The 23448-nt window shown below is 46.1% G+C and overlaps 1 protein-coding gene across 1 annotated transcript in view; it reads right to left on the bottom strand.

Moving 5' to 3' along the window:
• Positions 1–23448, bottom strand: part of zfpm1 (zinc finger protein, FOG family member 1) — a 69877-nt gene that overhangs the window by 4895 nt on the left and 41534 nt on the right. The window contains exons 4-7 of the mRNA XM_036543673.1: positions 11193–11326; positions 1992–2088; positions 1581–1802; positions 97–324 (exon numbers count right to left, since the gene is read on the bottom strand). Coding sequence (XP_036399566.1) covers positions 97–324; positions 1581–1802; positions 1992–2088; positions 11193–11326 — 681 coding nt within the window. The remainder of the gene's footprint in view (positions 1–96; positions 325–1580; positions 1803–1991; positions 2089–11192; positions 11327–23448) is intronic.

The raw sequence follows: 23448 nt of genomic DNA, 5'->3' as shown, positions 1-23448 counted from the left end.
GAAGCGCTGATTGTAACAATACAACCATTTGATGACATGACCACACAATTACGTGTTCACACTATGTGAGGATGCAACAGCCAGACGATGTCTCACCGCTGTGCGTGCGCATGTGGATCTCCAGGGAGCTGGCGCTGGGGCAGCTCTTGTTGCAGTGGGGGAAGGGGCAGATGCGCTCGTTGGGGTACGACTCCCTGGGCTTCTCCAGCGGCGGCGAGGCGGGCTCCTGCTTCTGACGGCTGGCGCAGTAGTACATCAGGTGAGCCTGGAGGTTCCGCTCGCTCCGGTACCAGATCCCGCAGTCCTTACACGGGAAGATGTCCTCTGGACCAATCACAGAACAACACCGAGGTGAGGAGACCAATCAAACCAGGGGCCACAAGGTGAGGAAATAAAAAGACCCCTCTCCTCTTTCCAAAACAACGTTCAGAGTATATGTTATCAGAAGCACGTGAGAATGACCATCATTATCATTATCGGCATCTGTTGTGTTCAGCAGTGTATCCTTGTTTTTGCTAAACACTGTCACCTGTATGCCGCTGTGATACTGTACCCATTATCAAGATTAATATCAGCTTTCATTTTACTAGCAATGTTTTTCAAATGGCCAATTTAATTCAAAGTGTATTTTGAGATTATAGCTGTTATTGTAACTACAGTTTCACGTTTCTTTCTGCGAATGTGCAGCACTTAAATTGATGATACCATAATATAATCAGTATTAGGACTGAACTTTCCAGGTCTTTTGACTAACGTGCAGTCTCATCCGCTGCTGCTGGACGTCATCATGCTACATGCTAAGATATGTGTGTTAATTTGATATCGGCAAGACAGCTCCTCTTTCGAAATCGCTCCATCATCTCCACAGTAACGGCAAGCGTGGAGGTTTCCGGGAGCGGGGGAGAGCAGGTAATCGCGCTGATCTGGTGTCAGGACTCATGTTCAGCGACTCTTTTGATAACAAGTTCTCAGGGATGTAATTGCTTGGTTCCACGCTGAGCGGTAATTTCAGCGGGAAGCTGGAACGCGGACGATGGTGTTTTATTCCTCAGGTTAATTTCTGGTGATTAATCATCCTGCCATCGCATCAGGGCCACTTTAATGAAGACTTTTATTCTGACAGGCCCCTGACTCATTGCGGCTGCTCGCTTGGAGTGTCTTTCTCAAGTGAGAACGTGTTTGCCGCCGCTTTAGGTGTTCCAGAGTGTTTCCAGTCATTCAGCACTGCATGAGGCAGCATATCTTTCATAATTCATAAACTTTAAATTCTGCACATTAAAAAATAACAGTGTTGCTGTAATGAAAACTTTTCATTTTCGACACTGACATGGCTGTGCAGTGTTTCTCTCTCTCACACACATACAAACACAAAAACTCACGCATACACACACACAAAATAGTTGCAGATATAGGGCTTGAATGGTGTTATGATCAAACTCACTGGTCTGACACCGTTTCTCTTTCAACTTGAATAGATACACTTCTGTTCTTTTGTGCTGGAAGTCACTCTGGGTAAGAACATCTGCTAAATGAATGTAATTTAATGTAAAATAGGGGCATCAGTGCATGCTGGGACTCACTGTTGACGACGGCCGTGGCCAGGATGGCGGCCATGCCAGCCTGCTGGGGGAGGAGCTGGATCTCGGAGCGTAGGGCAGCTGGGTAGGCGGGCTCCTCCTCCTTTATGGGTGCATTGTGGGTCTCCGTGGGCGTTGCCCGGTCCTCCTTGGGTCCAGAGAGGGCGGCCAGTAAACAGTCCTCCCTGTGGACCTCCTGGGTCACCTTACAGTACAGCTCTTCACCTGAGGAAGGACAGGATACAGTTGCAGTCAGAATTGTGTGTAGATTTAAGTAGTTGAGGTCAGGATGTGTGGCTTTGGAGGGTAATGGCCAATAGGTAAAAAGACATAGATGTAGCACTAAGAATTGTGGGTAAATTGTAGTCAGTGCGGATCACGACCAAGTGCCAGTGCCATGGTCAGTGGGCCTACCTCGGCTGTAGATAGTGCAGTTGGCGGCTGTTTGGCTGGAGGTGACCGGCAGCTTCTTCAGCCATGACTCTGTGCTAACCAGAGTCATACTCAGACCCTACAGACAGAGAGTGAGGGAGAGAAGGAAGGAAACAGGTTAGACATAACTACATAGTGTGTTACACAGACACACACACACACACACACACACACACACACATACATACATACATACAGTATATACCCACTCCCTCATCAGCAACCATGACCTAAGTGCTGTTTGTGTGTGTGTGTGTGTGTGTGTGTGTGTGTGTGTGTGTGTGTGTGTGTGTGTGTGTGTGTGTGTGTGGTGGTGGTGGGGGGGGGGGGGGGCTACAAAGGCATAAGGCAGGGAAGTAAAAGGAAGAGAACAAAGGAGAAATACCCCAGGAGAGGGGAAGACAGGAAAGACAGGGCCCCCTTTTAAACACACCTGCAACACAGTGCACACACTTCCTGTTTCTCAGCAGACAGGGGCTGACATGGACAAACAGTGGCAGAATACAGGAGGGAGAGACTGTGTGAAACCACTGAGCAGCAGTGATGTTGGGGCAGTGTAGGATCTGAGGTGGAGCGAACTGTGATTCCGACCCCCTCAAGTGCTTACGCTGTCATCTATAATACCAACTTAAGCCAGGTGTGAGGGGGTAAAGTCCACCCCCGGTGCACAGAGCACAGTGCTACCTGAAGGAGTAACGCCCACATTTCAATGAGACATAGGCATGTCTGACATTGTCTGGTGCAGTACGGATCACACAGGCTGATCTTCCACCGGGCTGCCATTTAATCAATCGGTCGTTGTTCTGTAATCAATGCACCGGTAATTGAATCAATGATTTTATCAATCACTCAATCAATCAGTAAAACTATATTGAGTTTCGTGCCCTTCACACTGGGACAGTTGCAGAGCACCATCAGTGAGGACACTCCTGACAAAGGAGCTGCTGTTTCATGTAGACATTTTAGGCCACTGCAATCACACCTTCAGTGAAACTATCTGACAAGAAACACCTGGATAAGGCTTTCACATTATTTTTATTTTCTTTCTGTCATTCATTTATATATGTGTATATATAAGATAACGTGGTGAAGGCATGATACACAAAACAGATGTCACCCTCCACATTACAGTTTACAGATGTTGTCTGGCTTGCACCTAACCCCTATCAGGCAAACAATGACGGCGTGAATTAAATGTCTTCTTGGTGCACTCCAAATTAAATTAACAACCACTGTATATGCTGTCTTAACCTGGAGTGTATGTCAGTCCTATGTCTGTGTGGTCTGCGCAACCCAAACTAGGCAACTGCTCCTCCCATCCTGTCCACTAGATGGCACCATTCAGTCACCTGAAACTCTGGTGAGCCCCCATTGGCGAGAACATGCGCGCAGTGCAGAATGCATTGCTGGGGGCAGGGGTTGGAAGGAGGGTAGCCACGATACCGCCGACATGCCGCGAAATTGATTTTACAGGCTCAAAAGAATGAAAGACATAAGTTCAAAACCTAAAACCGAAAAAAGATTAGACTGAGGGTGAGAGAACAGTTGGTCCAGAGAGGAGCCTGGAACGCTGAAAGGTTGATTTCTCATTATGTCTGTTCTTGCCTAAAGACGCTCCGTATTGTATTTCATGGGGGACACGCACTGATGGGGAGATATCTCTTCTTTTGTTTTAATTTGAAACTCAATCTCTCTCCTGTCCATTGCCATGAGCGCTGTGTGCAGACGCTAATCTGCCTCAGACTAATTTAACAAGACTCTGGTTTGTTATTTAGAAAAGGGCAGGTTGGCCTGAGAGGCTTTAGAACTGACACACAATGGGCAAACACACACACACACACACACACACACAAATGCACCTGTGCGCGCGCGCGCACACACACACACACACACACACACACACGTTCTTTAACATTCCTGTGTAAACAGGTAGATAAAGGGCTGTTTTTAGGGAGTTTTTACAGACTGGAATGTAATTTTTTTTTTTTTTGTTCCATATACTTTTTTCATTGACATATCATGAATTTGCTCATCCTAACACTGTCTGCTAATGGCATCTGCGGCAGCCAGAGACTGCAGCACTACCTTATTGTCACAACACATAGACCACATCCCATCCTCACTGTGACCACAAATAGATCAGTAACCTCACTGTGATCACACATAGAGACCGCAGCTCAGAGTGGGAAAGAATCGTAAGTCAGAGTAAAAACATTCTCTCTCTCTTCCTGATTGCATTGCCTGTGAATTTAGCAGGAGGTGCTAAGGGGCTGGAGTAACTATGAGTAACAGCCTGCCTTTCCTGCTCCAAGGGTACAGTGAGGCAAGTGGTGAGCTGTAAGTTTCCCTCATGGCCTCAGTCAAGCCCTGAGCAAAGTTGGTACCACAGCACAAAGGGCAGAGTTATCAGCCTGTGTGACACAAGGTTATCCACATTTTTTAACTAAATTGCCCCCAGTGAGTTAACTAGCTAGCAAGGGTGTGAGAAGTTGCACATACCTCAGGTAGCAAACATGAATGCACAGCTAACTCCAGCTCTGTCATGTTGTTAGAAGGGCAAGCTTCTGTGTTTTTTTTTTTTGAGCAGAAATTGTTCTACCTGGGTTATTGTACAGAGTTGAGCAAGCATGAATGTGGTGTCAGGGGCCAGGGTTCCCATTTTAGAAAGACAATGGAAAAACAGTATGGCTTCCCAGGGCTGCGCTGAGTTTCTACCTATGCTTCCTAGTACTATGGAACAAGGCAGAGAAGCAGGTGGAGTAAACCCAGCCCTGTTATAGTTACTGTGTGTCTGTCCCATGTGTGTGTAAGTGTGCATGTGTGTGCATGTGTGTGTGCGTGTGTGTAAATGCGTAAATGCATGTGTCTCGGCGCAGCTGTCTTCAGTATCAGCCTATCCACTCTATCCCAGAATGCACCATGTCAGACCCTATCTTCCCCCAGTGTCGTTGGCGCCTTTCATGGGAAATGGGGGGCGGGAGGGAGGGAGAGAGGCGAGTGTCTTTCAGCGCCAGCCTCAGTTTCACCTCCTTTCGCTCCTGGGACCAGGGGGCCTTTGAAAGCACTAAGCCCTGCATGTGACAGCGTGTGACAGTCTCTTTGAGCCCCGCGCTAAGCCCTCGCTCGGCCCCTCGTCCCCTCATGAATATTAATCATCAGAGCCGCGCTTTAATCTGCCAGATCCTCACGCTGCTGCCGCCGCGGCGATAGCCAATCTAATTATTGAGTCTGATATTAACCCCCCCCACCACCGTCGCCGCCGACACCGCCACCACCACCTTACGCGCACACCCCCCCACCCCCACCTCCCTCCGCCCCCCCCCCCCCCCCACCTCCCCACCCCCCAGCGCGGCCTGCGACACCCTCTGCCTTATCACTCCCAGAAACACCCTCTTCTCAGCCCGATAAAACCCGAATGCAAATGATGTAGACTGATTTCTCAGTCTTTCCTCTTTCTTCTGGGTAAAAAGACAGCGTACACCCGTTAACTCAGCCCCCCTGCATCCAGGATTCTGCCCAAGTGTGTGGTGTCTGTCCTGATGCACGGTCCACTTCTGTATTTAAAAAAAAAAGGACAGCGGGGTAAGAGAGGCCCTGTCCAACAGAGGGGCAGCTGTAACCCCACAGGCCTCATTCACCCCAGCTTCAGCAGTGGGACAACAGACTGACCTGAGAACAGTCTTTGCTTCTGCATTGCTGCCTCCTGCTGGGCACACAGTGCCCGTCCCTGAAAGCAGTGAGACAGGAGACTGTGCTGGGAACAGTTTCTGCTCCTGAAGCACATGGGACAGACACAGTTAGGGTCGAATCATGTCTGCATTCAAAGTCATCTCACGTCTGTTAGAAATTTCAAAGAAAACAAATGTATCTAAGTACAGTTTGTATGGCTCTGTTTATGGTGAATTCTTAAGATGTGAAATTCAATTCAGGTGTGCATGGGGGGATACACTGGATGTAACACACCCATGGTACTTTTGACTCTAGCAACTACTGGAGGGGTGAGAAACACCCCTGCCAATCTCCACCTGAGCCCCGCCTACCTGTCCATCTCTGAAAAACATGACCCTTGCCCCACCCACTTAACAATCCCTGCCAATCTCCAGCCCGGCTGAACACATCTGCACTCAGTATTACAGATCATAAACTCTTCGGTGCTCACTCACTCTCTAACAGGAAATGGCTCTTTGTGTTCTTGGCCAGTGAGGGGAGAATGTGCACTCTGTCCAGAACAAAGAGGTCAGTGTGTGGACCCTCCAAAAAAAATGGAAGAGAAAAGGAAGGGCGATAACATCACTCTCTCTCATCTCATCCGGCAGAGCAGGAGTTCTCTCAGAGAATGTATATACACACACACACACACACACACACACACACACACATGCAGGACAGCGCACACACACTCTATCTACACTTCTGTTCTCACTGTATGCCACATATACACAGTAGAAAGCGCTCCCTCACACAAACACACTCTCACATTGCCAAGAAAAGCCCATCATCCAGGTTTGATGATCTGCATGCAAATGACATGTAAAAATCTGAAAGATACTTAAAACTGGGAGATAAGAGACTGAAAATGAAGCACTCTTGGAAAGCAGCCTCCTGAACTGGTGCTGATGAGCCCTGGAGATACAGGAAGTCTTTCCCTCTCTTCTCCTCTCCCTTCTCTCCTCACCCTCTCTCCTCTCCTCTCTTCCTCAGTGTCACTCAGGTCACAGAGAGACACTGACTCAGGCCCCGTGTGTGAAGCTCCTCTGTCTGTCTTTCCCTATCTTTTTTCCATCATCCCTTTCCCATCGCTCTCTTTGTCACTCTATCTGCTTCTCCCCCGTTCCTCTGTTTCTCTTTCTCTATTTCTCCCCTTCCTTCTCTGCCTTTTCCTCTCTTTATTTCTTTCCCTCCTTCTCTCTCTTTTCCTGTGTTTCCTTTCCTGTCAGTCACAGGATGCTAAAGTATGCAGTGCAAATCACAGAAGAGCAGGGGGAGGGGTTTATGGGAGTTTTCTGGGGTGGGGGACCTGGTCGCCCAGTTGGCACCTGTCATTTTGGGAGTCTTGAGAAGGTACTGTAAAATGGAGGGCATTCTTTGATCCCAAATTAGAGAGGACAAATACCAGAAGCGTTCCTAATATGTCTCAGTGACTCCAGCCTCTTTATAGTGGTACTTGGAGATGTCAGAACATCAGCCTGCAGGTGACATTTACACCCTCACCACTGCATCTGCTGTCATTTACAATACCGCCTTAAGCCAATTCTGAGGAGCAAGTCCAAGTGCACCAAAGCACAATGCTCGCTGATGTAGTAAACCCCGAGCTGAGACAACACGTATTCTCATCTTCTGGCTGCTTCACTGCCATTACATTTAATTGATTAGAAAGACTATATTTACTACAGCACCTGTCACAGCATTACATTAAATTATTGTCATTTAACAGACGCCCTTATCCAGATTGACTTGCATAGGTTACAGTTCTTGGAAATGTCATTCATTTATATAGCTGGATATTTACTGAGTAAATTGTGGGGTAAGAGCTTTGCCCAAGGGTACAACAGCAGTACACCAGTGGAGAGTCAAACCGGCAAACTTTCAGTTATGAGCCCTGCTCCTTAACCACAATGCTACACAGCAGCAGAGAGTGTTGTTGAACTTGACATTGGGGGGGGGGGGGGGGGGGGGGGGGGGATTAGGGAACATGCATATGTAGGACTGTGTCATTCGACAGTTCTAGATGACACTGAGGAATACATCAGCAAGTAAGCAAACAAAAACAGGTTTCCATGTCACACAAAACTTCACACCTCCATTATGGGAGTTGGGGTGGGGGTGGGGGTGTTGGGGGGGGGGGGGGTAAGTGGCATGGGTGGCATACTGTAACCCTCCCGAGAAGAGCGTTTGAAAGCCGTAGGTGGCACGCCTTATCGAAGGAGTGCTCCTGGACAGATTATTGGGGATTAGCCAGCGCGCTTGTTTCTATAACATGATGAAAAGGCGTTTGGCGCATGATAACGCTTTGAACTCCGCGCTCCCGCTCCTTCTAGGATGTCGCCTCGGGCTTCAGTTCCACGACAGACGCGAGACAAAAAAAAAAAAGAAATTAAAAAAAGGAGTAATTCCTCAATTTGTGTTCAGCAGTCTTGGCAACAGACTTTTGGATCCCGACACAGAATACTTTGCAGAAACATTTTCCAATGAAAAGGTACACACACACATACACTTAAGCCAGTTTAACGTACTGTACCAATGAACTGATTTGAATGCTGAAACAGGTGCAATGATAAGCAGCCATGATCAGCCAAAGGATATAATGCTGTCCTACCCCTCTGGGTCCAAATGTGTCAGGCCAGAAATGGGCTGGTCTAGCTCTTAATCATAAAAAAAACATAACCACGACCCCACCAATATGAACAGCAACTTCCTGGAGAAACTTAAAAACTCTCACTGAGCATCATGGTTCACTTCCTTTTGGTCCAGTTGGGAATGGGTGGTGCCACTGTTTGCTCCAATCAAGCAAACTCAAGGAGGTGTCATTGTCTGATAACAAGCAGAGGGCTATAATGTTATTACCTGATGAAATTAAAGGACCAATCAGCTCCTCTGCATGGCAGTTACATATAGTGCATTTAAGTCCCACTTCCTCTCTTCATTTACACAGATAAGACACTGCAGGCTTCTTGCTGCAGTGATGCAAATATTGAGATTTCCATATGGACCTAACTGGGCCAAGAGCACTGATAATCTAGTGGGTAAGATCTTCTGGGAGGACAAACAAGTTACTGATGTCTACTGATGTTGAGCCACATCCTCTTTTCCTAAAAATAATTCACATAACTGCCTACACACACACACACACACACAAACACACAGGCATACTATATATGTAGACATATATCATACACAAACACTTGCACACAGGCATTTAATTTACATACACACACACACACAAGCACACATTTACACAGGTGTACACACATATACACAAGGACACCATACACATAAACACACACCATACATGCAAAAACACATGCATGCACACACGTGCGCATACGCACACACACACACACACACACACTCTCACATCTTCTTTTGAATATCAGTTAAAATTCTTGGCTTGGGAGAGCCTGTTTGCCGTCATAGGGAGGGTGTCCTGATGAGTTTTAGGGTAGGCCAGTGCTAGACCGATAGCTTATCTGACCAAACGAGGCAAATATGTTCTTTGGAGAACGCTCTGCAGAACTTGCAGGTGGCAAGATTCTGTGGCCTGCAGCAGAGAGGCACATCGCCCCCAAATGATCCCATCGTTAACGGCAACACAAGGCCACCAGGGACAGGGGGAATATGAGGGACAGTTGGGGGGGGGGGGGTATGTGGAAAGCACCCATGACAGTTTGTGAAAGGGGTGTTGTTAGCTATCTATCTAAGAGGGATGATGAGGTCAGTTAACTGTGAGAGAAAGATGTGGTCAACTGTGCTTATTTGGGGAGTGGGTGCGGGGGCATGGGGGGTGCTTGTGGTGATGGGGTCTGCTGTTTCTGTTGGAGGGTGGTATGATGTGATTGTGTGACCTCAGGGGCCTGGGACAGTAACTACATTGTAGATGAAGAATGGCAAACGGGGGGGGGGGGGGGGGGGGGGGGGGCATCACAGTAAAATTATAGAGGGATCATCCCTCTTGGGTTCTGCTTCCTGGTACACCACAATTCAATTCTTACTTTTAGGCTTCGACGGTGGACAACCATTGGCTGTCATGCATCCATCACCACAGTATTTTTGCAACTCATCTACAAGAAGAATATGCAGCTTTCCCATCCCACAGAGAAAAGGGAGGTGCCAGTGAAAGACCTGGATATATCAGAGACTATGTTCAAGGAAGACTACAGCAGCCTTGACCCCAGCTGACCCCAGGAAGAGGGAACTCTGGGAAGGCGGGTGGGGCTGACAGGATAGATGTGGCGGGTGGGGCTGACAGGAATGCAAGATTATACACACTATCCAACACAGGTACTGAGGGTCCATCTCTCTTCCATCAGTAAAGAGAAAGGGAGAGAGAGAGCAGGAAAGAAAGAGATAGAGAAGGAAAGTGGTAAAGAAGAAAAGAGGGAGAGAGAGAAAAGAAAGGGCAGGAGAGTTGGAGGAAGAGTGGGGCAGACAGAGGGAGAGGGAAAGGAGGGAGAGGGAGGGAGAGATGTAGTCCAGGCTGAAAATCATCAACAAAGCCAACTCTCGATAAGAACGTTTGAATGAACACGCGCACTGGAGGGAGTGGGGGTGGGGGTGGGGGGGGGGGGGGGGGGGACTTAGAAATTGTAATAAAAAAAAATGAAATCTTAGAAATGAGAGACTATCAACCAGAAATCAATCATTCCAGGCTTGTTGTCCAGGAGCACGGCGCCACAGGGAGATAAAAGAAAAAACGGACGTCTGGAGGGAGGGGGTGGGGGGGGGTGCAGGGGGATGCTGGGAAGGGGGGCAGATAAGGGTTAATCAGGCAGATAGATTAGTTTTTTAGCAGAATAGATGAGGTGGTGGAAGCAGAGGCAGTGAAGAACGCACCGATGGGGATTTGCATATTGTAATCTCTTGTGAAGGATTTCTTAATGGTGTAATATAACCTCGGATATAACCCCATTCATAGCGCTCTTTAAGAGGGACAGCAAAGCAGGCAGCATGGTTCCTTCTCCTGTCTGCAGCCCTCATCAGTCCTCTCTTACCACATCTATAGTGGTGACCCTCTCAGTCACACCTGACCTGAGCCTAAAGCACTGATCCTCTCAGGCACACCTGACCTGAGCCTAAAGCACTGATCACCCCTTTGTCTACACCACTGATCCTCTCAGGCACACCTGACCTGTGTCTACAGCACTGATCGTCATTGTCACACCTGACCTGAGCCTAAACCACTGATCCTTTCAGTAACACCTGACCTGAGTCTACTGCACTGATCAGCTCAGTAACAGCTGTCCTGACATCCACACATTTGGGTCACATTTTGTGTGTGTGTGTGTGTGTTTATTTGGTTTATCCCTGTGACGTTCTGTTCCGAGGAAGTCTCAGCATAGCACCACGTGATCAGAATGGCTTTCAGACCACAGCAAAGGCAAGCAATTGGATATAGGGGTGCGCACACACACCTCACTCACTGAGAACACGTCTCTCTCTCGAGCACACACACAGACACATCCTCACCTCTCCCTCCTGCCCCTCGCTCTGCTCCTCGGCCTGGACACGCCCACTGTAGGGTCCCCACACGGTGTCGGGCATCAGGTCCCTGCAGGCGCTGATCCTCATGACTTCACCCACATGGATCAGACGGAGATCATCTACAGAGAGAGACAGGGAAGAGACCGTGTGAGAGAGGGACACCATTAAGAACATCCACGTCCTGTCCCAGGTTTGTCTGTGCTCCCTCCTTCCACCACCACCCCTCCCACTAGCTGTGAGACAAACCATCACTCCCCCCAATACTTTCTGCAGAAAGCAGAGCACTACCCCATCTCCACCACTAGAGGGTGTTTGGTCTTTGCTGAGCGTGGACTGTAGACAGAGGATGAGCAGGCCAAAGCACATGGATAGTTTGCCCTTTCTCACACAGAGACCTCAGGAAAAGGGCAGGGAGTATGGGATATGCTCTGGCAGTGTGACAGGAAGCCAGCCGCCCGAGGAAGGAAGGGGCGGGGAGCCAGGTGGGATCCAAAACGTCACGTTCTCGCTGCCAACCATCTGTCCGGCATTTGCTGACATGATGCCTAGGGGGCAGGGACACTCACAGGCCATTCCCACCAGTACAGTTGCAGTAGCCAATCCTAAGGTAATTGGAAGTGCCTTTGGACTCTGTGTCCTACAGGCTGACCACATATTATAAAACCTCCTGGTAAAATATCACACTATTATATTTTTAGTATTTTAATACAATTTATCTTACATTGTACATGTTATCCACCTGCAGTATTTTACTAAAGTAATTCAGGCTAAGCACCTTGCTCAAGGGTACACCTACAGTGTCTTACCCAAGTTTTGAACCCATGTCCTTCTGGTTAAACTTCCCACTTCCCAAGCCAGTATTTCTCCCTGTCACCCATACTGTCACAGTGACGATCTGCCGCCCTGCTGGACTGTAATCGTGTAGTCGTGGTCCAAAGGGGTGTGGGTGGACAGGTGAAAGGTGTCTATGATTAAATCACTGCTGGGGAGACTTGAGACAGCTCTTGAGTGGGTTTGATTAATAGCAGTGTTCACCTCCCACACCCCCACCACTGTACAGTCTCTACACACAAACACACCCCCCCCCCACCACACCCCCCTTCGTCCTCCCCCATGGTTGAGCTCCTCTTTTGGGGGCCGGCTGAAGTGTCACGCTGATAACACTGTTTGTCCAACACTCTCCATGTCAAAACACTCATCTATCTTCTGTGTATCTATCCCCACCAGAGACCAACTCACAGCCTGAGATAACTGGATTTCCCACAGCCAAGGGTGAGGGAGAAGGGGAGGGGAGAGAGAGAGAGAGAGAGAGAGAAAGAGAGGTAGAGAGAGGAAGAGGGATTGAGGGGGGAGAGACAGAGGGAGGACAAGAGAGAGAGAGGGCAACGAGAGAGAAAGGAAGACCAAGGGGGGGGGGACAGAGAGGCAGAAGGGGAAGAGCAAGGGAGAGAAAAAGAAAGAAGGCAGGGAGGGAGGAACAGATGGCAGAGGACAGATAGGACAGGGCTTTAGAGGCAGAGAAGCTGAATTCACTGCACGTATGCCACTGCACACTGCATTAGGCTATAACGCGTTATATCAGGTTGTACGTCATCATATCGTGTTATAACATGTTGCCACAGACCAAACACCTCCAGGCCCCAGGGGAGCACATGGATGCAGCTCCTCGCACTACCAGCAGGCACATCTGCACTGTAATATGATGAACAGTGCTAGTCCGGCACCTGAGACAGGGGATGATACTGGTCTGTATTGAGCTATGGAATTGTACCGGCCTGTGCCAATACGAAGAACCATGCCAGTCTCCACTGAGATCGGAGCAAGTGCCAGTCACAGTGAGATGGGCATTAATGCCTGTCTGTAGTGAGATGAGTATTAGTGCCAGTCTGTACTGAGATGGGTATTAGTGCCAGTCTGTACTGAGATGGGTATTAGTGCCAGTCACAGTGAGATGGGTTTTAGTGCCAGTCATGGTGTGATGGGTATTGGTGCCAGTCTGTACTGAGATGGGAAGACAGTGCTGGTCTACAGGTACTTACGATGCCCCAGAGGGCTTATCAATACCACTCCACTACCAGCCACTGAGGTTTCTGCTATCGCTGTCCATTTTACAGCCTAAGACAATAAAACAATCATTCTATCATTAATGAAATGACTAATGTAATTACCAGTCAGGGAGATTAATGAGGGGAAAAAAAAAAATTATATATATATATATATATATATATATATATATATATATATATATATATACATACATAGACAGACAGAGAAAATGAAGTAGAGAGATATAGTGAGTGTGGGAGAGGGATTTGCAGTTTGAGTGTGTTGGATCCTGAACGTGCAATAAATTTAAAGCGTTTAATGGTCTTTGCCTCAGCCATTCTATTCTGCAAAACAGGCAGACATACAGTGAGGCACTTTGCACAGATCCAACACATGTCAGAGAGAACTGTCAAAGTGTAACCATCCACTTAACCCTTCACCCTGTGTGTGGAGATATCACATACCAAACACACCCCTCTGCACATTACTATAGGAAATGTCAGACAGTGAATACACCCGTCTATACTTCTCATCACACAGCAAACAGACAGCATTTACTGGTGCTGTTCAACTCTGTGCAGTTAGCTAACAGAGACAGAGGTCTTTGGCAAGGACGGTAAGGAATTCCAGCTGCTACAAGCCCCTATCAGAAAAAAAAACTGGCCTTTACTGCAACAAGCCGCCTCGATATGACACAAGGACACACTGAAATGAACTCATGACCGACGGGTTATGCCATAAAAAAAAAAAAAAAGTTCAACCATGTCGTGAAGTGTGAGTTCTGGTGTTAACCACAAGGTGTCATTATAAACAAAAAGCCCTCACTAACACATGCATGAACACACACAATCACTTTCACGCACACACACACTCACACACAGACACAACAACTCTGCACTGAATCACTGTCAGGACGCTGTGTGAAGTCTGCTCCGTTGGCAGATGTGTTTTACATACAGATGAGATGCTGTATAAACATTGTATTATCCGCTGTGAACCAGTCAACACTGAGACAGGACCATTGATCAGCACGCGAGACGCTACCCCGATTGACTGGAGACCTTCTGTATGCAAATGAGGGATACGAACACCAGCAGAGCCTCATGGGAAGAGGAAGGAGTCCTGTCCCCTGTTGTGCACCAGGAGTCACCGGATTGGCTCCTGACAGAACTTTCTTGTTACACAACGCCTCCCTTCCTCTCCGATCTCCACCTCCTCCTTCTCCTCCTCTCCCGTTTCCCGGCTCTGCCGCCTCCTCTATCTGGACTAATTGATTTTTAAGAAGACTATTGTTGATATCAGATGAGCAGATCACTGCGAGGGTATTGATTTTCAGACACAGTACAACAGGAAATCTTTATCAGAGCTGCACCCTGACCCTGCGCTAATAGGTGGGGTTTAACCTCGGCTGAATGACAAATCCTGCCATTTCTCCGCTTCGCCGTTCAGGCTCCACCGTTTCGCTTTAATTATCGCGCCCGCAACACGGTTCCAGCCGAGCTGGGAGGGAGACGCACTCGGGGCCCGCAGTTCCGCCAACACCTCGGCACGACCGGGATCACCTGGGCGCACCTGAGTGAGTGAGGTGGGGGCGGTCTGCGGCCCGCTCCTCTGACCGCTGCAATATGCGACAGTCTCGTCACCGCCTCACGTAACTCACCTGAAACACACCTGGAAATGTGAAGTGCAAGCAGCGTCATTCAGGCATGCGGACATTAAGGGTATCAGAGTGTGAAGCGAGTTGGTAGTGCGGCTGTGTTGCGGTTCGGCTGCAGCCACTGGGACAGCACATACTGCCGCTTCCTGAGTTTCTATCACTCAGAATGGGAGTTCGAAACCCAGTGAGCGCCGACCCATCCTACTGGGCAGATATTGACTCCACTCCTGCCAACACTACACTCTAATAAACATTAATTGCTCACCATAAAAAAAAACAATCAATCATTATAAAACGTCCACAGACAGCCACCACCAAGGCGCCTGTGACTATCAAGAGTTTCCACCATTATACGTGAGCGTGCACACGTGTGATTATGTGCGTTTGTGTGCGTGAGCATGAAATTGTGTATGTGTGTGTTTATGTGTGTGTGTTTATGTGTGTGTGTGTGTGTGTGTGTGTGTGTGTGTGTGAGAGAGAGAGAGAGAAAAAGAGTATGAAAATGTATGTGTGTGTGTACGCATGAGTGTGTAATCTCTCTCAGCTTCCCCTCACTCTGCTGTTTCTCTCTCACAAATTGAAAATGGGGACCTTCAAGAACCTCTCCCTGATAATCACAGAAATTAATTAGAAAATGTTTCTTGACATTCTCTCGGCATAGATGGGGAAAAGAGACTCCGGCGAAGCTGCAGAATTAATTGTACGGTATGTGACTTAGATAATTAATTCAATCATTATTTCTTTTCTACATTAGCTATCCCCTTCTGGCTCTATAAGGGGTATTTCAGTCACAGCTGCATGTGCTGGTGGACTGCCAGTGACCTGTGCTTTGTGTGGTTGTGAGGAAAGTGAAAGTTTTTATGGAGTTGCGCCACAGAGACTTTAATCCACGCAGCGGGACATCACAGGACCGTGACATCCAAGCTGGCGATATCACAGGACGGTGACATCACTGAATGGTGACATGAAATCATAGGTAGGGGATACCAGGCAGGATGGCGATATTGCAGGATAGGTGGGCCAAGCAAGTTTGCAACACATGCGGAAGTGCATTTTATTTTTCCTTTCACTAGTCCTGGTGATTATATTTGAAAGCCATCTCAGGGAGTGGCTAACTGGGCACATCAATGGTAGCAGTTCACCACTGACGCCGTGAACATAAACTGCGGCGTGTGTGCGTGCGTGTGTGTGCCTCAGCACTGAATACAAGAGCATTCAGAGAGAGAGCAGATAACAAGAAGTCCTGCGACATGGCATAAAGATCAACTAAACCGAGTTCTCTCCAGGACAAGAGACAGAGAAACGTGTGACCTTGATGTAACTTTCTTACTATGTAGGGCACATTCTCTTCTTAGAGAGGTCAGAAACTCCAGTTTTTGCCCTGCACACAATGCTGAAATACACCACCAAAGACACAGCAGAGATGCACCCATGAGAGTATCCCTGTCCTTCCTGCTGCATTTCCTCAAGTCACACTCCCCTTACCCGGCCCCCATTCAGTGCTGTCTGGATTTAATTCCCTCTTCAGAGATCTCTCTCTCTTTAGAGATCTCTCCCTGTTCTGAATGCTTTTCCTGTTTAGAAAAATCTTATCCCTCTTTACATACCTGTCCTTACTCAGAGATCTCTATGTGTTTAAAGATCTCTCCTTGTTTAGAGATCTCTTCCTCTTCTGAGATCTGTCCCTCTTCGGAAGAAAGCTCTACTCCACACTTGGCAAGACGCAGCAGACACCAAAGAGGGCACAAGTGCTGGCACTGCTGATTAGAATGCTAATTACATTAACGAGGCCGAACACACAGATCAAAACACCTGTTGCTTGCCTTTCATTTAGCCCTTCTTTAAATCCCAAAAGGAAAAGCTGTATGCTCTAGAGTCAGAAAGAAAGAGAGAGGGAACGCAAGAGAAGGAAAGAGAGAGATCCAGCGATACAGAACGACGCAGCAAAGAGAGACAATCATATTCTTTTGGATTGCCTTTCTTTCTTGAGTTTTTTGTTTTTTGAATTATTCTTTAATGGCTTTTGTTGTTCTGGAGCTCAATTTGTTCTGCCCTGCACTTTGTTCTGTATGGCAGTATGTGAATTATTGCCACCATTACTGTTATCGGTGTATAGCGTTGTATCATACGTTTCAGATTTGTAGCCCAGTTTCAGGAAAACTGTCTGTACTGTGAAGCCATGCCAGTAAAATGCAATTGTATTTGAATTTGAAACTGAAACTGAATTTGAAATTGAAGGGGACAGGTACATCCACAACAAAGACAGCTGATCAGAGTGCAAACAGGTCCAGTGTCATGAGGTCATGTTCTCTGTCACCCGATACCATGACAGTGCATGTGTTCTCACTGACCAGCTTTGCTGCAGCCGTGTCCGGCTGGCCGTTTCAGCCTTACCAGCTCTGCAGGCGGGAATGGACCAGCCCACACACCGAGCAGGCTGAACCAACATCTTTTTTCTGATGACGAAGGCGTCAAGTCAGTCGCTTAGTGCCGAGGATGACTGTTTACTGATGAACCAGCATTCTCGGGGTACAAAAAAAAAAAAGAAACACACACACACGTGACGGCCAATCTCAAGCTTAATTTGGGGAAACTCGGGCTGAGACCATAAGCCGCTTTGCTCGGCCCGCCTCCGTCCCTCCGTCCCTCCCTCTGTTCCGTACGATGTCGCGGCGAGCGTCTGATTTCTGACTGTCAGAGAAACGGACAGGAGACAGCGCAGAGAGGGAGTGGTGTGAGTGGTAGTGGTGGTGGTGGCGGGGGGGGGGGGGGGGGTCTGCTCTGGCTGGAGAGGAACAGAGGGGATGGGGGGGAAAAGAAGCAGAAACCCGGGGTGGTGTGGGTGGGGGGGGGGGCAGGATGTGGGTTTGTGCAGCGCTCGCCTCTGATAGCGCCATCACCGCTGCAGACTGCCCGGCAGCCCGAGCTACACGCCGGTGACAGGGCGGCCAGGGCGATAGCGCAGTGTTCCTCTAGATTACGCCCCATACCCATCAATCATCATGAGAGGGGCGCAGAGCAAGGGGGTGGGGGGGGGGGAGAGACAACTTCTGCAGTAACCACAGCTATTAATTAGCACACATAAAACAGGTCACCGAGAGACCTTCCTCACACGCACAAACTGCCACTTCTGTTGGTTTGTTTCTCCACGCACACTGCATACTAAACCCATTTTTTTCCAATAATATTTATCCTCACAGGACCTGTATTACTTTCAATTGTAAAAAACCGAATGCCAAATGTTAATAAAACTACTTGTGAGACACTATTCTCAGGAATATATAAAATAAACCAAAACAGGCAGATTACAAAATCAAAAGAAGCCTCATCTCTCTGTCTGGTCACCCCGCCCCCCCCGCCCCCTCTCTGTTCTGTGATGGACGGCATAAAAAACAGACAGAAAATGTCAGGAGAGAGGGAGAGAGTGACGGAGAGAGGGGGAGAGAGAGAGGACAAAACCAGCCTGCATTCCTGACCTGAGCCCAGGGGGTGAAACACGCCCCACCACCCTCTCGCCCGTCAGGAGAGGCGGCCGGGTCTTAGACGGGTGAGACGCAGGGAGTAACGGTCTCGCGGCAGACGGCTCTGTTCTCCCCCTGATAACAGCCCTCCCGTCTGTCTTCATACAACAATTTATAAGAACCGTCACTGGCAGAGACAGCAAGGAGAAATAAAGGAAGATAAAAAAAAATACAAGTCGATAAAATAACTCCTAACGGAAAATCATTTACATTAGAATTACGATACTAAGAACTTCAGCGATGTCATTAAAACACCACAAAACACACACGCACGCATACATGCACACACACACGCACACACACATGCATACACCTCCTGGAGTGTAAAACGGAAAATGGATACCACATTTCCACATACCAGAGAAGTTTCACTTGAGTCTCTTTTCACACTCCCTTCATCTCCTGATTTCTCATTGCTGCTTTCATTATAGCTCAGAGCAGAGACTAATCGGGTTTCAACCTTATTGATAAAAAATACCACACGGCAACTAGGTATCACCATTTCTGGTTGGTAACAGGCTTGAGACATCACAGATTGCATGTGATACCCTGGTTATTTGTCACCGATTCTTGGTAGCAGCTGAAGGAGACATCGGAGATACTGAGCGGTAACTAGCTGACATCACAAATTCTGGGTAGGAACATGCTCTAGCTGGTAACTAGGTTGGTTGTCAGAGAGTGTGGGTGGCAATTCATTTGGAGCTGCTGAGCACCAAACTGGTGGAGTGGGGTCTAAGAAGCTTTAGTATATCTAGAACTTCAAAACAAAAACACCTTAAGATTCATTTGACTACAGCTAAAAGACAAGGCCAAAAGGCATTTGTGGCACACTGCTTTCTAATGGCTTCTTATAACATTTGGATACATAATATGTTAGGGATCCAATTGGAACCATCTTTGCAATATTCTACCACAGACAAGTAGCCCAAAAATTGGTATTTTGGTCTCCAGAAATATGAGTGGATGTGACAAGAGCTGTATCATTTTTTTGGGGTGTTGTCTGATCAAAAATTCAGTGTAATGGTAGTTTCATCTGAGTGCAATGGTTATTTGTGCCAGGAAAAAATAAATAGTTGTACAGTTTGTCCCAGTAATACTCTTGACCCATGCCGATTGTTAACAAAAAGAAATACTAATTGACTATATAGGACAGGCAACCACAGATACTACCACATAAATAATAAAATATGTAAATATATTAGTAAGTAAAAGTAAGTAAAACTAGCCTAATATATTTGTTCCATGACTATTTTGTTTGATGTTAAATCTGGGCTAAAATGATAATGATTGTCCACATTGTTAGGCAACTGCACATAGTCTTTGCCAGATGTGTTAACACCATAAATTCAGGCTCTGTCTAATTGTAAATGTATACAATATGTGTGTATGCTTTATACGTTTAGTGTTGGTATTTGCAAGCAGGCATAAACAAAGAGTGATGAAGTCACCGTTCATTTTGTGTTTCATCACGCCCATAATGTATAATAATGTATTATGATACTCACACTACAGAGGTGTTATGATCACTTTTACTAGTGATCTATATTGAGTACTAGTGAGTATTAGCTGCAGGTGCTCCACAGAAACAGGTTTTTTTTTCCCAGATAATCTGACCACTGTCTGCACAGAAACTACGCAACATCAAACCAACGACCGAGATATTGTTAACTGGTTTAATTAATATTAATGATCATGTCAATATTTTATCAATTTCACAACTCAGATAACAGACATCGGAATTTGCATAAATCGTTATAACAAAAGGGGTGCATTTGACTGAACTCCTGAGGCTGTTCTTTCCAAGAATAAACTTCAGCTCAGCAAGCCTGACATCTTAACAGCATTTTGTCCAAAGACAATAACTTTTCTGAAGCAAAACTCTTGCTTACTTATTTTTAAAAATATATCTAATTCCCCAGTTTGGAGCTAGATCATGAGGGAGAACAGACACAAATATCTGAAATAGTGGAGCAGAGAAGTGTATTCAAAAATGAAAGTGTCGAATTGTGTGAAATCATTCAAGATCTTTAAGCAATTTGCATATTGACAGTTGTCGAGATTAGACAAAAATGTACAAGAGTAAAAAAATGTAACATTAATTTAATGTAATTTTTTCAACATGACACGTGTAAAAGTGCAGTGCAGTTATACCTGGCCTCCAAATTTTCTCAATAATCAAAATGGCTTTTTCAAAACAACATGTAAATACTTCACGTGCGCAGGAAGAAATGGAACGAAGTAAGGACCTACGGAATGAGCAGTTAGATGCCGCTATCTGATGAAAAGAGAGATTTGAATAACGCTCTTTCAAACAAACGCCTTCCTCCCACTCTCAACCAAACAATGCCGCACACAGCTGTGGAGCTACATTAATTGTTCTAGAACCACACCTGTAGAACCAGCTGGCTCACTTGTTCTGACCCAGAACGCTGCAGTGTTACTGAATGGCTGGAAAGTTCCAGAGCACAGTGGTAGAACCGGCTGACTCACATGCTCTGGAACACTTCTTAAAAACCAGCCGGCTCACAGTCTACAGCATGAATAAACATTCACAGTTCAGGCTTGTTGCAATCTGAGCTAAAGAATGGTTTTATTGTCTGTGAGATCTCTTTAATGATCATGATAATCAAACCACTCAAGCCCATAGATTCAATCTGTACAGGTTCCACAGACACACTGTTTAGTTTGACATATGTATATTCAAAATGTTTGCGCTATTTAATCATTTATTCTATTTAATATTTCCTGATTTAGATGAAAAATGGTCCTTCGTGGACTGATTGAATAGGGCAGTTATTTATTATTGCAACATAATTATAAATACAACTGGGCTTTCAGTTCCTACCAATTTATGTGAAGTAGTCCATAACCCTTTCATTGAAAAATGCATTACAGAAATACAGTTTGAGGGCCAAACATTCTTTCAGCTCTTTTCAGGGAATTTGCTGCTTCTTTCATTCATGTGGTCATAACTGAAAGCCAGTGTTGCCCCTCCTGTGGGCCTTTTCTGTTCGGCAATAACAAAGTGTTCATCAATACATTAACACGTAAAGTGTTCCCAAAAATACGTATGTAAAGATAATTCAGAAATTAATGATATCTGTATCCTGACAGGATACTGCTCACAGATACACACACAAAAACACACACACATAAATAATTATTACATTACATACATAATTATACATAATATGTATTTCTATACATATAACAAGTATTAAGTACACTCATATATACATACATACATATATATATATATATATATACATATTTTGTGTGTGTGTGTGTGCACAACACTGTTGTTAATAGAAACATTATTATCATAAAATAAATAGTAAGCAACTTATCTCCGCATCACCCAGCTGTTTGGGGCACTAGTATAATCATATTTTCTTTTCACTCCCCTGCAGAACACACATCTATATTCCACACATAGTAAACATCCAAGCCACCTCCCGCCAGCCGTCCACCCTTAATCCAGCTGGTTCCTGTTCTCTACAGATACACTTTTAATTTCCAACTGTGGAACTACCCCCCCCCCCCCCCCCCCCCCCCCCCCCAGAGAGACCTGCCTATTTCATCACCATAACGCTGACGTCGGGAAAACCGCAGACACCTGAAACCCTCACTCAGCTCGGTCGTGAGCACCCCGATTCTCTCCGAAACGAGCGACACTAATTCAAATAATTTAATATGCATGTGTTGCTTCTCAATCCTCCGTAATTAAATACGATAAAAAAAACCGTGGCCAGTAAATGATAATAACTTATTATTACCTTCTTATTATGTTTGTTATTATGGTAGTGTTAATAACTTCAGCGGATTAGAGCGGGAAAGTGCTGGGGAGGCAGGATCCGCGCACGGTCGGCCGCGTTCCTGCGCTTATCCCGGGAGAAACCGGCGGGATGCTTGATCGTCGGTCCGGGCGCTCGAGGGATTACTGTGACGGCCATTTGCATATCAGAATTTTAAGCGGAGAGAATATATCAAACCCTCCAGCCAGCAAGGTCATTTTGAAGATAATTTTTTTTTTCTTCATAATTTATTTTGCATATCATGCAGCAGGACACCGTGCAGATTAAAAGCTGCTTCGCCGTATCAAACCGTTCCTGACACCAGCACCCTGCCCCCGCCTCCCTCCTCACTCACACACACACACACAGACACACACACACACGCACACACACACATCATTATCAAAATATTATACAGAAATATTAAAGGCATTCATGTGGTCAGGATGCAGCCGAACATTCTAGTCATTTACAATTTTACAATTACAAAGTAACATATACAATCTACAAATCCTGGTCTGTCTCTTAACATAGACTGCCTTTATAACAATCAATCACAATTAACAGCACGAAGATGTCACAAACAATTCTGCCTCATACAAATGAGATACAGTTTAAAACACACTTTTCTTGTATACACTTTCAGACTAACACTTCAATAACGGGAGGAAAAAAAACAAACTGGCACACCAACCAGATACACTGCATGCTGAATAAAATAGTCGGTAATGTCTTCGTTTCTTGTGAAATTTGTGGGGAAAAAAAGACAGACAACTTTTTCCAGTCTTCATTCCTATGCCTTTCTAACAGAAAATGAATATTGTACTAACATACACTGTGCCAGTGAGTTACTTCTCACATACAAATGAAACCATTTAAAAGCACATCAACTGAAGATAGTTTAATCATTGTTTATGTCATTATTATCATTATTATTATAATAATCTTTGAAAATCTAGTACAGATCATCAGAGCTAAAATCAACAGACAATTATCATCTAAAAAGGTTTTAATGATTGATAAATAAATGAATACACATGCACAACCAACCGAAAGCCATTTATGTCATTATGAAATACACAGATGGCACACGTGAAATCTGAGGATGGTCAAATTTTTCTTGAAGTGGAAAGAAAAATGAATAGGAACAACTATATGAATATATGTTAATCTATTTTAATAGGTAAAATAACACCCCTCCTTTCAAGTGTGTGTGTGGTTAA

This window comes from Megalops cyprinoides, chromosome 13 (assembly GCF_013368585.1).
Source record: "Megalops cyprinoides isolate fMegCyp1 chromosome 13, fMegCyp1.pri, whole genome shotgun sequence".
NCBI lineage: Eukaryota > Metazoa > Chordata > Actinopteri > Elopiformes > Megalopidae > Megalops > Megalops cyprinoides.
The sequence above is the reverse complement of the archived record's forward strand: the minus strand, read 5'-3'. Positions and strand labels throughout refer to the sequence as shown.